General features: G+C 43.6%; 1 protein-coding gene across 1 annotated transcript in view; it reads right to left on the bottom strand.

Moving 5' to 3' along the window:
• Positions 1–4,760: 4,760 nt before the first annotated feature.
• bms1 (BMS1 ribosome biogenesis factor) overlaps positions 4,761–15,665 on the bottom strand; it is an 80,188-nt gene continuing 69,283 nt past the window's right edge. The window contains 1 exon segment of the mRNA XM_030077823.1: positions 4,761–5,232. Coding sequence (XP_029933683.1) covers positions 5,005–5,232 — 228 coding nt within the window. The 3' untranslated portion in view covers positions 4,761–5,004.

Here is a 15,665-nt window from a genome sequence, read left to right as displayed (position 1 = left end):
CCTTTACGACACCATCTAACCTTTTGTTGAAAGAGTCCATAAGCATTTGAAGAGAACCTTTGAAGGTACCTTCCTGTTGTTGGAGTAATTCCTTGTAGAAGAACTTCGGTTGTTCTAGGAGGTCACGAACCTGTGCAGCGGTGATTAAGTCCTCATCACCTTTTCCAGCCTTTGGTGGCATGATGTTGCTCTTCCTTGCTATGAGGTTAGGAGATCCTATGGACTCAAATGCAGGATTAGGCCGCAGTATTTAGATTGTTCCAAAGAGTGAGAATCCAATTACTTCGGAATAAAAGTCCCGCACAGGAGGATGAAGTATCTTAATATTACCCCAGATTTATTGTCTAGGGGAGATATCACAGAGGATTGTCTAAATTTTAGTTGGATTGTCTTAAGTCCAAGCACTCAGGAAAGCTGGGTCAACTTTGTCTTGGGCACTGTGCTACAAATAGCTGCTTTACATAAAAGCATAAAAACAACATGAAATGCATACAAGACACAAGTAGAGACAACGATGTTAACAACCTCTGGTTGGTCTAAGTTACGGTATAACAAGTGGATATTGACAGTGGCATGTCTGAAAAATGGCTCATTTTCACTTATCCAAAAGTATCTTTGTGCAAGGAGTAAATTAATCTAATCTGTACCCCAACAATAGCAAGTGGCTGCAGAAATAAACGTGCACAACTCAAATAGGCCACATACAAAACATGCACAAAAATTCACAAATAATCATGCTCATGCAGGTGCTGTGGCAACTGGACAGGCGCAGAGAGGCAAGCAGCAATCCTGTCCCTTACATGATGTCCTGGACTTCCTGTCCACCTGCACTGATGGGTGGATCATTCTGGGGGTCCTCATCAGGAGGTAGCTCTTCCACCTGTTCCAGAACATCATTCATTTTGAGGCACAGATTGTGCAAGAATGCACAGCAAGCAATAATGTCTGAAGCAAATTGTGTGTTAAACTCCAGTGCCTTTGAAAGCGTGGCTTGGCAGTGTGTCTTCATCATCCCAAACACTCATTCTTGGAATGATGGAAGTTGTACCTTTCTAGGACCCGGCCTTGCAGAGGGTGCTTGTAGGGTTAATTATGCTTATTGGTTTTTCTAGGCGGGGGTAGGCACCATCTGCAATGAGATAACATCCAGCTGGAGGGTACAGGGCCTGGTGGAAAATGGGACTGTTGCACAGAACTCTTGTATCATGTACCGAGACTGGATAGCCAACAAACACATCAAGGAACCTGCCTTTTACATCACAGATTGCCTGCATCTGGATAGATGGGAAAAGCTTGTAATTGATGTAGTTGGCACCAGGGCCGGCTCTTGGCATAGGCGGTTGCCTAGGGCGCCATCTGCTGGAGGGGCGCCACCAGTGCCAGTCACCCTTGGGGAATAATGGTAATAATAATAATAATAATAATAATAATAATAATAATAATAATGATGATGATTTCCGATGCCCATTGGCGCCCTCCCTTTGTGTTCTGTCTTGAAAATAACCAATTGACCTGCTGACCAATACTGTTGTAAACTGAAGCAAACGATCCAGGGAGTAATTTCGCCTAGGGCACCAACATGGCTAGAGCCAGCCCTGGTTGGCACAGTGCTGGTTCCCTGGTACTTAAATGCATATATGACATCTATCCATGGCTCCAGCAACATTGGTAAAAGCAGGAGACCGGGCAGGGTGGCTGAAGCCCTTGCCTGAAGCTCTTGGGGTCATGGCAATGAAATTGCGGTAGACAACTTGGACGTTATCTCTTCACTAATTCTGTGGATTATTGTGTGGATGGTACTTCGTGGAATGCCAAAAGCACAACTCACCACAGATAGTGAGAGTCCATGGGCCAAGCTGTAAAGAAAAACAAGGACCTTGATCTCCTGGCCCCATCCATGGTCCCTTGGTGAATTAATTACTCGAAGCAAGTAGGCCACAGTGCGTCTGGTAACACTAAAGTCCCAGGCCTCTGGATCATTGTAGAGCAGTATAATGGGGGTGGCAGCATTTGCAGTTGTGTTAAAAATAATAGCAGTCCAACATCACTAACCAGATCAATCACTGTTTTTGGTAGAAATGATATTCCTACATGGCAAATAATTTACTAGTAGGTGTAGTAGAGTAATCGAAAACCAACAGACCCAACAGTCATGATGTGTATGCTGCTGAGTCTGTGTAATTGAATCATTAATTGAAATGGGCGTGTTCAAAATAATAGCAGTGTGAGTTAAATTAGTGAGGTCATTCATTCTGTTAGAAAACAGACGTGGAAGAAAACGGAAAACTACCATTCAAATAGATTGAAGAATAGCCAAAATGGCAAAGACTCAGCCAGTGATCACCTTCAGGGAGAACAAAGAAGGTCTAAAGTTACCTGTGAGTAGTGTAACAATTAAAAGACGCCTATGTGAAGCCAAGCTATGGGCAAGAAGCCCCCGGAAAGTCCCATTGTTGCAAAAATGACGTGCTGAAGAGGTTAAAATTTGCCAAAGAACACATTGACTGGCGTAAAGGGAAATGGCACAATATTTTGTGGACTGATGAAAGCAAGATTGCTCTTTTTGGGGCTAGGGGGCGCAGACAGTTTGTCAGATGACCCCCCGACACAGAATTCAAGACACAGTACACTGTGAAGACAGTGAAGCATGGTGGCACAAGCATCATGATAAAGGGATGTTTCTCATACTATGGTGTCGGGCCTATTTATCGCATACAAGGGATCATGGATCAGTTGGACTACATGAAAATACTTTAAGAGGTCATGTTGCCTTATGCCGAAGAGGAAATGCCCTTGAAGTGGGTGTTTCAACAAGACAACGACCCCAAACATACCAATAAGTGAGCAGCATCTTGGCCAGACCAACAAGATTAACGTTATGGAGTGGCCAGCCCAATCCCCAGAAATCCAATAGAATACCTGTTCACAGGTGCAAGAAGCTTGTCGACTCCATGTAACACAGATGTTAAGCAGTTTTCAGAAACTATGGTTATACGACTAAGTATTAGTTCAGTGATTCACAGGAAAGCTAAATCTTAAAGCATTTTTCAGTTTATACAGTAAATATTTGAGTTTGTAAAGAAAAATGCAGACACTTTTTTTTGAACAGCTTAATATTCCTTTTTCTTCACTTTCTGTAAAGTAATAACAAATTTGATAAATTTTTCTTCATGTTTTGATTTGGAATAGAATGTGCAGTGTTCCCAATGCATTTGCATGTATGGAAATAAAAGCTATTACAAGGATTTTGGACTTTACTCACTTTTTTAAACACACTATTATTTGAACACAACTGTAGCTGTATGTACAGCCCTCTGCCCTCCTGAGAAAAAAGAACAAACAAAAGCCTATTTTGAGAGATAGAGAGAAAGAGTGAGAGATTATCACAGTCAAATTACAGTAGCCAAACAATTTAATAATTAGTCTACATCAAACTAATAATGAATAGAAACAAGAATAGGAATAGGCCACAATAGGCCCGTTTCCACCAAAATGTTCCTGGTAGTATTTGGGGGGCAGGAGCTACTACAGGAACGTCCTCTCGCTCGTCCCTCTCAACTGCCGTGTCTCCACTGAGAGGGCCGAGTAGGAGGAAGGTTCCTGTAAAGTTACCGGGCGGTTGCGCGACCATGACCGGGGCATCAAAATGCATGTTGTTAAAAAAGCCTGTTGTTAGTGTTAGCTAACATCCACTAAAGCTAACGTTAGCGCCCCTAAAAATGCCAGCTAAAAAGTGTGTTGTTAACGTTAGCTAGCACGTTAGCGTTAGCTTGGTAGTGTTTGCCATGTTGCTAGGGATGCCTGCTTTCTGTTGACATCACATCGCGCCGTGAGTAAACCCAGGAGTTTTTCGGGGCCGCTCAGAGTCCCTACCCCGAGGCAGGGCCGTTTTTTAGCCCCTGTAAAGGTTCAGGAACTCTCTCCTTCGGGGTAGTTCCGGGGGTGGAGACACGCGACAACGGCCACGGCCCCGTAAAATTACCCCGAAGTTCCAGCGGTGGAAACGCGCCTAATGTGACAAAATGCATCACTCACAACAAAAAGGATGTCTACCTTTAGCTGGTGCATCAGCGCTGTGAGGTGTCTTTAACACCTACATTTCCTGGCAGATCTTTTATTTTGTAATTGCTGGTGGATAATGCAAAGAGCAGCGGCAGTTGCCAAAAGTTTGCGTTATGTAACCATGGTCATGCACAGTTCCTGTTTCGGCTGGAGTGAGGGAAGTTCGTTCTTTCTGCTGTATTTATACTCTAGCCCTTAATGAAGGGTTATGCAAACAGTCACTACCTAGCCAATCTCAGGCTATTTGTTGCATGTCATCCCCTCTCTCTCCCAAGCCTTTCCTGTCCCTCTCTGCTCTGACTCAAATAAAGCAGAAATGCAAAAAAAAAAAAAAAAAAAAAAAAAGTTTCTGACAACAAACACGTTGACAGTCGTAATAATGGACCTGCTACAATTGTTTTCTGTAACATTACCAAGGAGAGAAATTTCTTCCTTATGTCTCACACAGAAAGCCATCTCATCTGAACTACTGGCAACACTGCCCCCATGACATCTAGTGGTACAGCCCTGTTTTATTCATATCTGCAAGCTTCCTGAAAATGTGCACAAATATGGACAAAATGAACGCAGAGTACAGACAGAAGGCTCCATCGGTATCTGTATCCGTATCCGGAATTTGACATCGAGTATAATGAGCCTTTAGTCAAATTAGTTTCTAACAAGCAGCTCAAGACCTGATAATGATGCCAAACATGCAATCAAGTTTCTTCATTTTCTTTTATTAGCAGAAGTTCAAAAAGTGAGTTAGAATTACTTCACAGATGTTAGTGATTTTTAACATCTAAGAAAAAAATACAGTAAAGCTGGATGCGCCTGAGCCAGGTTGTAGCATTTAAGCACCCTTTTTAGACTGCGATAGAAATGCATACTTAAGGAGTGAAGACAAGGCAAAACATCTCAGTCAGCCAGTCTAGACAGATTTGACTTCAAGGTCCAATTAAACTATTCATCCTGAGGTGCCCCCTTCAAACTGGACTTCTGCTTTCTCTTGTCCATCTGTCCCATCACACGATAAAGTTTTTTCCGTGCCTCCTTCTGTCTCTTCAGTTTGGCTTCTTCCTGTTTCTCCTTCTGCTGCAGGAAGGCCTTGTGCTTGGAATGCTGCACCCCACTGGCCTTCTTACTCTTATGGTTGTGCACCATGTTTAGAGCATGCAAGAGTGCTGCCACCTAGAGGACCAGGGAAACAAAAACAGTGCTTAGAGATAAATCAATGACTGTGCTCTCTGCAAGTGCTTACATACTTGAGTTTGGATACCCAACTTAAACCCATTGGGAGTCAACAGGTTGGACTGGGTTCGGACAAAAATTTAGAAATTATGTTTGAATTTGAGTTGGGTTTGGTCATGTCAGCATTATTTTAGTAAAACTCTAGTGTAAAATACATTAAAAATATGGATCTACTGTCTGTTCTGGGCAACTTCCTGTATAGTGCTGGACTCAGGTTTGGGCCAGACTTGGTTACTATGCTCCCGTCTCAGGTCGAGTTCAGACAAAAATATGTAGCCTGATCCACACTCTATTACATGCAGGGAGTAATTTAAGGTCATACTCTAAATGAGGCCATAAATCTAAAACAACCTGTGATTAAACTCCCTGCTGTCATGAATTAAACAGTTAATACAATATTTCCCCTTCCTCTTTGACTAAAAAGTAGTTGCTTGCTTCTAATACATGAGATTGAAATCATAATAGTTTACATTTAACATGAACAACAACATTAAACATGAAGTGATGATAGATCAAATAGGTACACAGGTGTAGTTTGCTGGACTCTATTGTGGTGTTATGTTGACGGCATCAAGCTCTCAAAAGGCGATCCATGAACATTCTGGCACCACATGCCAGCATGGAGTGGCATAAAAAGAACTCCTGTTCTCACAGATAATACTGTGTGCAATGTTCCAGGATGTGGCTGTTCTTTCACTGTTTGGTTTTTGAAAGTACACTGCCAGATTAAGCCAGAGGTAAGTTACTCATAACTTAACAGGGTTTCTCTATACCAGTTATGGATTTTACAAGTGCTGGCCTGTAACCAAGTTATGATTTATGATTTTAAGTCATGCATGTAAACATTTGTTTCCACTTGTTCATTCATTATACAGCCTACTTTACATAATACATAATTCTTTTTTTTTTTTTTTTTTTTTTCAATTTTCAGTTTTTCAAATGGCATTTCAATGGTGCAGGTAGTGTCACTAGTGTAAGTGATACTGGATAAAAGTATCTAGATCCCAAATGATTATTGAGAAATACAGTCAGTGGCCACTTTATCAGGTCCACCTGTGCAATCTAATGCAGTTCAATGCAACATAAATTCTACCTTTTAAGCTAGTTTACAATGCTCAATTTTTGTTGACATGGTGGAGAATATTTAAATTTAATTCCATGTTTATTATTGAAATTGTAATTTGCAGAGGTCTTGTACTGGACAACATTATATTCAGAGGTGCGTCTATTTTTTTTGTCCTCCCTACATGAGGGGGACAGAATATTGGAAACAGCTCTCAGTAAAATGCAGTCCAGTACAACAGCAGCACTAACTATGAGCTCAATGCCAAACACAGAATTGAACAAACTCCTCTATTACTGTGACAAAAAGAAAAGCTGAGCATTATCCACAATTTTCCTGGAGCGCTTCTGGGGTTGTGGGTGAAACATCCGGTTGACTCGGGCGGAACGCGGAAGTAGCTATTTGTTTACATTACGGTCTCGTCTTTTACAACGTTAGTTAGCTCGCTACTTTGTGTGTGTGTGTGACAGAGAGAGAGAGAGAGAGAGAGAGAGACTCGTCTATGGCATTGGCTACTTTAAAACCAGGAATGAATTTAAATCAATCATGCAGTTGTATCATGTCAAAATCATCAAGTTACTAACAAAAATGGGAGACAGCCGGGGGTTAAAGTGGGCCGGAGCCCTCGGGAGCTCAGTTCCGCCACCCTGGAGCTACTACAGTGACGCACTGCAACCCACAGGATGGACCGCATGATGTCGGCGCCGACAGGATTCGGCATGCCTACTTTACATATCGATATCTCCTAGACCGTTTATGACATACAGAAACTTAAAAAAAAAAACGTCGGAAACCGGAGAAAAACACTGGGATTAGACCATTGTGAGACAGGTTAGTTTCACCCTACTGATTTTACCCTACTGACATTACGGTAACTCCGTAAGACTACTGACATTTCTACCGTCCAATCACAGAAGAGTCCCCGGTGTGTCACATGTTTGTAATATGAGCTTCTCAGTACCGTAACTCCTGAACCAATGGTGCTATCGAAAAAATTAAGACGGGTTCTGAAAGCAGAGAACCGGAGCTTTCCGATGGTGGTCAGGTTCAAGGCTTTCCGAATTAAGCCATTCGTTCAGTTTTCTCTGGTTGTATGTACAACCATGCACAGCACACGATGTCCCTAAACTCCGGGACATCTCACCACACAACAATACAAACCCTTTTCTTTATCCAACCACTAACACTGAATCCATGAAACGAAACTTTACCAAACGTAAACACCAGTTACCACCAGCCAGCTCAAATCTTTTTCCGCCTAAACTACTACTTCCGCTGGTGCACCGGAAGTTTGTAACATAATTGCTGATAATGGTTTCCCCAGCAACTCCCACAGGAAAATTGTGGATAGACATTAAAGTAAACTTTATGGCAGAACAGTTAGATTTGATTGTATTACAAGTATTGTATGGTACTGTATTAAAGTGGCCACAAAGTGTATTAAGCAATATCTAGCAAGAAGAGAGGTCTCCTCCAAACTGTAAGGCTCACTGTATATTGAATGCACTAAATATGAAGTTAGTCATAAACAACATTATGCTTGCTATTTATTGGACCAATAAATAGATGTGTGTATATCTACAGTACAGGCCAAACGTTTGGACACACTAGAACTCTGTGTGCCATTTATCTGGTCTCTGATCTGAGCTGCTGTTAACTTGCGATTTCTGAGGCTGGTGACTCGGATGAACTTATCCTCAGAAGCAGAGGTGACTCTTGGTCTTCCTTTCCTGGGTCGGTCCTCATGTGTGCCAGTTTCATTGTTGCGCTTGATGGTTTTTGCGACTCCACTTGGGGACACATTTAAAGTTTAAAGACTGACCTTCATTTCTTAAAGTAATGATGGCCACTCGTTTTTCTTTAGTTAGCTGATTGGTTCTTGCCATAATATGAATTTTAACAGTTGTCCAATAGGGCTGTGTAGTAACCTGACTTCTGCACAACACAACTGATGGTCCCAACCCCATTGATAAAGCAAGAAATTCCACTAATTAACCCTGATAAGGCACACCTGTGAAGTGAAAACCATTTCAGGTGACTACCTCTTGAAGCTCATCGAGAGAATGCCAAGAGTGTGCAAAGCAGTAATCAGAGCAAAGGGTGGCTATTTTGAAGAAACTAGAATATAAAACATGTTTTCAGTTATTTCACCTTTTTTGTTAAGTACATAACTCCACGTGTTCATTCATAGTTTTGATTCCTTCAGTGAGAATCTACAATGTAAATAGAAACGCAATGAAAATAAATAAAACGCATTGAATGAGAAGGTGTGTCCAAACTGTTGGCCTGTACTGTATACACACACACACACACACACACACACACACACACACACACACACACACACACACACACACACACACACTAACCCTAACCTGTTAAATGTTAAATGTTAAATGTGTTAAATGTCACATGTCTGAATGACTACAGACCTGTGACACTCACCTCCATTCTTGCCAAATGCAAGAGACTGGTTATCAAACACCTATGTGAAGCTCCTCTTTGTCGATTTCAGCTCAGCCTTTAATACAATCCGGCCCTTCAAGCTCAAAGCCAAACTACACCATCTTGGATTGAACATCTCACTGACAAACTGAACACAGAGTGCGAGAGTAGACAAGCACACTTCCTCCACCCTTTCAATCAACACCGGGGCCCCCCAAGGGTGCGTGCTCAGCCCTCTGCTCTATACCCTGTTCACACATGACTGCTCTGCTTCTTCTCTTTCCAATCTCATTGTTAAATTCGCCGACAACATCACAGTGCTCGGACTCATCAACAACAATAATGAGACGGATTACAGGGCTGAGGTGCAACATCTAGTGTCATGGTGTGTGGGAAATAATCTCATACTGAACATCAAGAAGACCAAGGAGATGATTGTGGATCCGCGCAAGAAGAGACAAAGCAACCACCCTCCACTCTCTATTGGCAATGAGGTGGTGGAGAGAGTGACACACTTCAAATTCTTGGGAGTGACTATCGCTGTGGACCTGTCCTGGGGCATCAACACCGCCGCGGCAGTAGGAAAGGCCCAGCAACGGCTCTACTACCTGAGGCAACTGAAAAATGCCGAGATCCAGAAACAGCTGATGGTGAACTGTGCCATCAGCAGTGTTCTGATGTATGGTTTCTGTTGTGTGGTTCTCCAGCTGCGCAAAGGCCAAACAGCAGGCACTCCAGCGGGTGGTAAAAAGAGCGGGGAAAATCATGGGGACCACTCTACCAGAGATCAGTACCATCTACACCTCCCGCTGTCTGAAGAGAGTGCGTAACATCCTGCGTGACCAACACCACCTGGCCCATCACCTGTTCCACCTCTGCCCTCAGGCAGAAGGTACAGGGTCTTACCAGCCAGAACAACCAGAATGGCCCACAGCCTGTACCCTCAGGCAGTGAGGCTGCTGAACAGTGCGCCACTCCCCTCTCTCCCCTCCTCCCATGGACAGTAAACCACACCCCCACCTTACAATAACTGTGAACTGGACTTTGCATTGCTGCAACATTACATTACTCCACATCTGACCATGCTCTCTGTTCTGATGCCCCTGTTTTTGATCTGTTTTTCTGTTATACCTCTTGCTGCTAACATTATAACCGTTTACATTCCGTGCCTGCACTGGACTTTATTTATAATGGGTTTTTGGGACTTTGCATCACTTGCACTTTTTAACACCTACTATGTTAGGCTGTGTTGCTGCAACAAAATTTCGTTGTTATTTATGACAACGACAATAAAGCAATTGATTGATTTAAGAAGCCCTCCTGTTCACTCATTACCTGTATCAACTGCACCTGTTTGAACTCGTTACCTGTATAAAAGACACCTGTCCACACACTCAATCAATCAGACTCCAGCCTCTCCAAAATGGCCAAGACCAGAGAGTTGTCTAAGGACATCAGGGACAAAACTGTAGACCTGCACAAGGCTGGGATGGGCTACAGGACAATAGACAAGCAGCTTGGTGAGAAGGTAACAACTGCTGGCGCAATTATTAGAAAATGGAAGAAGTTCAAGATGACAGTCAATCTCCCTCGGTCTGGGGCTCCATGCAAGATCTCACCTCATGGGGCAGCAATGATCATGAGGAAGGTGAGGGATCAGCTCAGAACTACATGGCAGGAACTGATCAATGACCTGAAGAGAGCTGGGACCACAGTCTCAAAAAAAAAAAAAACCCATTAGTAACACACTACACCGTCGTGGATTAAAATCCTGCAGCGCATGCAAGGTCCCCCCGCTCAAGCCAGCGCATGTCCAGGCCCATCTGAAGTTTGGAATGGGGGAAGGTCATGTGGTCTGATGAGACCAAAATAGAGCTTTTTGGTATAAACTCCACTCGCCGTGTTTGGAGGAAGAAGGAGGATGAGTACAACCCCAAGAGCACCATCCCAACCATGAAGCATGGAGGTGGAAACATCATTCTTTGGGGATACTTTTCTGCAAAGGGGACAGGAAGACTGCACTGTATTGAGGGGACGATGGGTGCATTTTAGGTTCATCCTGAAATTTCACCCGAAAGCCGAATATCCCTAACTTTTTGTGAGTAGTGTATATATATACACACACACACACACACACACACATATACAGATATATGTCATGTCATGCCATGTCTCTCTCTCTCTCTCTCTCTCTCTATATATATATATATACACACACATATATATACACACACACACACACACATATATACATATATATATACACACATATATACATATATACACACACACACACACACACACACACACACACACACACACACATATATATATATATATGAAGACTTCATTTGCAAAAACAGATAAAAGCCATTCTTAAAATGAATACACCTTTTTCACTGATACTGCTTGGAGTACACACACACATATACACACACACACACACACACATATATACACACACACACACACACACACACACACACACACAAAGCATAATTTAGGATAATAAACATTATGCCAGGCAAAATAAACATATACAAAATAGAAATAAATATAAAGTAAATTTTAATAAAATTCAAAAAAGTTTTGATAAATTGAAATGGAGATATCTGTTTTTGCAAATGAACTCTTCATATATATACACTACTCACAAAAAGTTAGGGATATTCGGCTTTCGGGTGAAATTTCAGGATTAACCTAAAATGCATTATAACCTTTACAGGTAAACTTAATGTGACCTTCTGTAAACTTTTGAATGCACATGTCCAACTGTTCAATGTTTCAGTACTTTTTGCACAAGTTGCTTTTCTCTAACAAGGAGTTTAACAGCAAAATTCACATCAGGTGTTTGATCCATGAATCGACCAATAAATTTCCTGGTTCAATTAGAATTGGTATTTAAACAGTCCTCCTCATCATGCTGTTCACATTTTGACATCATGAGACCAAGACGACACCGAACAATTGATCAGCAGCACCTCGCCATTGCGAGGCTTCAAACAGGATGTTCTCAGACGGAAGTGGCCACTGAGCTTAGAGTGTCACAGAGTGTCATCAGTAGGTTGCAACAGAGATACAGAGAGACTGGAAGAGTCAAAGAAAGGTATAGAAGTGGACGTCCTTTGGCCACATCCCACACTGATGACTGCTTCATTGTGAACAGTGCCCTGCAGAACCGGATGATGAATGCCACTCAACTCCAGGCACGTTTAAGGGAGGTGAGAGGCACCCAAGTGTCACATCAGACCATTCGAAACCGTTTACATCAGCATGGTCTGCGTGCTAGACGACCTGCAAGGGTACCTGACCACACCACCAGGCACAGGTGTCATCGTCTTGCATGGGTCAGGGAGCATTTATGCTGGCCGAGGGACCAGTGGGCCTCAGTGCTGTTCTCTGATGAAAGCCTATTCATGTTGAGCAGAAATGATGGCCGCCAACGATGTTGGAGACGTCAAGGAGAGCGCTATGCATCAGCCACTGTTGTCACCAGATGAGCCTTTGGTGGTGGTGGTGTTACTGTGTGGGCAGGTGTGTCTAGTCAGTACAGAACTGCCCTACACTTTGTGAATGGTACAGTGACAAGCCCATACTACCTGAATAACATCATTAATCCAGTCATTGTACCCCTGCATGAACAACACAGGCCTAATTTCATCTTCATGGACGACAATGCTCCAGGTCATTGAGGTCGTATGATTAGGGAACGGCTGCTGGAGACTGGGGTACCTCTAATGGAGTGTCCTGCACTTTCTCCAGACCTGAATCCCATAGAAAACCTATGGGATCAGCTGAGTTGCCGTGTAGAGGCTCGGAGCTCAGTACCCCAGAACCTCAATGACCTGAGGGCCGCCCTTCAAGAAGAGTGGGATGCCATGCCTCAGCAGACAATAAGTCGACTTGTTATAGCATGAGACGTCGTTGTCAAGCTGTAATTGATGCTCAAGGGCACATGACAAGTTATTTGACATTTTTTGTAGTGGTATACCCACCATTGTTGTTGGCTTTTGTTTCAAGAAATTGTTTGAGATGAGGAATTCATCAGTGTATGCTTCTACTTAAATGCCCTACTTTCATGATATAATATCACTGTAGCGTGAACTTTTTACATTTTCCATAAATTTCACCCGAAAGCCAAATATCCCTAACTTTTTGTGAGTAGTGTATATATATATATATATATATATACACACACACACACACACATATATATATATATACATACATAATAATAAGGAGTGGCTCCAGTTTGACGAGGACCTAGATAAGATCCTGGGGGTGACATCCAAGGGGAATGCCGACCAGAAACTCCAGTCTATGTGCACCCTCATAATGAGCATAGGCGCAGAATGGTCTGGCATCAAAGAAAATCATGGTTCAAGCATTCCTGCAAGGCCAAACCAGCAAGAGGTCAAGATCAGCCAGCTGAGGCAAGAGCTAAGATTCCTGAAGCGTCAGTTCAAGGCAGCAAAGGAAGAGGAGAAAAAAGCCTGGTCTGAACTCAGAGAGATCGCAAGGAGGAGGCTCACCACACTCAGGTGGACAGAGTGGCACCGAAGGAAGGGCAAGGAACGGGATCGAAAGCATAGGGCATTAATTTCCAACCCCTTTAGCTTCACTAAGAGACTTCTGGGACAGAAGAAAAGCGGTTCTCTCATGTGTTCTGCAGAGGAGATCAACCACCACCTCAGCATCACCAATACCAACTCCTCCAGGGAACAAGACCTTGACCCTTGCCTGGCACTCGTAAAACACTTAGAGCCAGTGACCCAATTCAACACCTCTATGCCCACCCTGAAAGAGGTAAAAGACACAGTCCTGTCTGCGAGATCAAGTTCCGCTCTGGAAGATTCTGAAGGCCATCTGGCAGAGAGGGAAGGTCCGCTGAGGGGATCTGGATACCCAAACAGGAAAACTCAAGCAACATCAAGCAGTTCCAGATCATTTCGCTACTCTGCATCGAAGGGAAGATCTTCAAGATTTTGTCCCAACGGCTAACTGAGTTCCTCTTGAAGAACGGGTACATAGACACCTCGATACAGAAGGGGGGAGTCCCAGGAGTACCTGGATGCTTAGAGCATACAGCATGCGTGGTGAGTCAGCTGATTCAGGAGGCAAGGGAAAGCAACAATTTCAGATTGAGAGTCTCTGCAGGATCATCAACATTTGCCTGGCAATGGTTGGAGAAGGGCATTATCACTGGCTGCACAATCTCAGTGCCTCTCATCTCGCTGGCTATGAACATGATTGTCGAATCAGCAGAGTGCAGAGGCCCCATGTCTAGATCAGGTACACGACAGCCCCCCATAACAGTATTTATGGACGACCTAACCGTGACAGCAACATCTATCCCCGGGTGCAGATGGGTCCTTCAGGGGCTTGAGCGACTAATCTCATGGGCAAGGATGAGCTTCAAGCCAGCCAAATCCAGGTCTCTGGTCTTGAAGAAAGGTAAAGAGGCTGACAAGTTTCGCTTTACCGTGGTAGGGGCACCAATTCCATCTGTGACAGAAAGACCAGCATAGAGCCTAGGGAAGACTGTCGACAGCTCCCTGAAGGATACAACCGCACTCAAATAAACCAGAAGCGACTTGACAAACTGGCTCACTGCAATTGATAAGTTGGGAAATACAAAGCCTGAATGTACCAACATGGAGTCTTGCTGAGGCTACTCTGGCCCCTTTTTGTTTACAAGGTGCCTATGACAACTGTGGAGGCACTGGAAAGGTCCATCAGCCAGTTTCTCCAGCACAGCACTTTGGTTGGCAATGTGGCAGTGGGGAGGGCAGGGCTGGGAAACTTTCCCAAGCCACGCTACGACCAAGCCCTCCCTCCCCAGCTGGTTCAGGATGAGATTCACGCAGAGTTGGAGGAAGAGCGCCAGGCTAGGATGGTCGGCATGTACCAACAAGGCGCCTGGACTAGGTGGGAGCATGCAGAACAGCGCAAGATCACCTGGCCAGATCTCTGGAGAGCCCAACGCTCTCCCAAGCCCAGCTAACCTGCACTGCTGGGGCCTGGCAGACACTCCAGCATGCCAACTGTGTCAGAAGATCGGCACTCTGGAGCACATCCTCAGTTCCTGCCCAAAGGCGGTACCGCTGGCACCATGACCAGGTTCTCAGGGCTCTGGCGGATACAGTCACGACCGCGATTCTCAACAGCAGGATTCAGCACACCCCCAAGCATTCCATCACCTTACACCTTTACTTATACACGCACACACACCGTTTATTAGTTATCAAGAACACTGATAACCGATATTTAGGGCTGATATTCATTTGAAGGAATTTTGAAAAATTTACAGTATTAACAAATGTTTAATTAACATTATCATATTAGTATAGATTTGCCAAAATGAATAAATATATGAATAAATATATTTAAAGGTCAGATCAGTGATGCTGGATCAGATTTCTTGTGCTTAAATGCTTGTGAAAGTTAAATCCAGTAAAACTGAAATGAAAATTGTAACCCCTGTCCTTAAGCCAAGTAAGTAAGGGCAACATGCTACAACTCAGTATTCTTATCTTTCTGTAAAACATCTGTAAACTGTTCTTTGTTATTTATAGCTGATGTGTGTTATGGCACTTTTCCACTAGTACCTACTCGGCTTGACTCGGCTCGACTCTATTCGCCTCAGTTTCAGTGGTTTTCTATTACAACTGCGTACCACCTCGCCGTTGGTGGAGTCGTCATAGCAAGGCGGCCACACCGCCAAGCACAGCAAAGTCTCCACCTCTTCATTTGACCACGGTACCAGTTTGCTTGCCATTTTCCAACTTTGTCAACTTCAGCGATGATCAATGCTCACGGTCGCTTTTGCCGTTTTCTTTTAAAAATGCCGGGTTTTCTTTTTGTG

Source organism: Myripristis murdjan, chromosome 19, assembly GCF_902150065.1.
Source record: "Myripristis murdjan chromosome 19, fMyrMur1.1, whole genome shotgun sequence".
Lineage (NCBI taxonomy): Eukaryota > Metazoa > Chordata > Actinopteri > Holocentriformes > Holocentridae > Myripristis > Myripristis murdjan.
The sequence above is the reverse complement of the archived record's forward strand: the minus strand, read 5'-3'. Positions and strand labels throughout refer to the sequence as shown.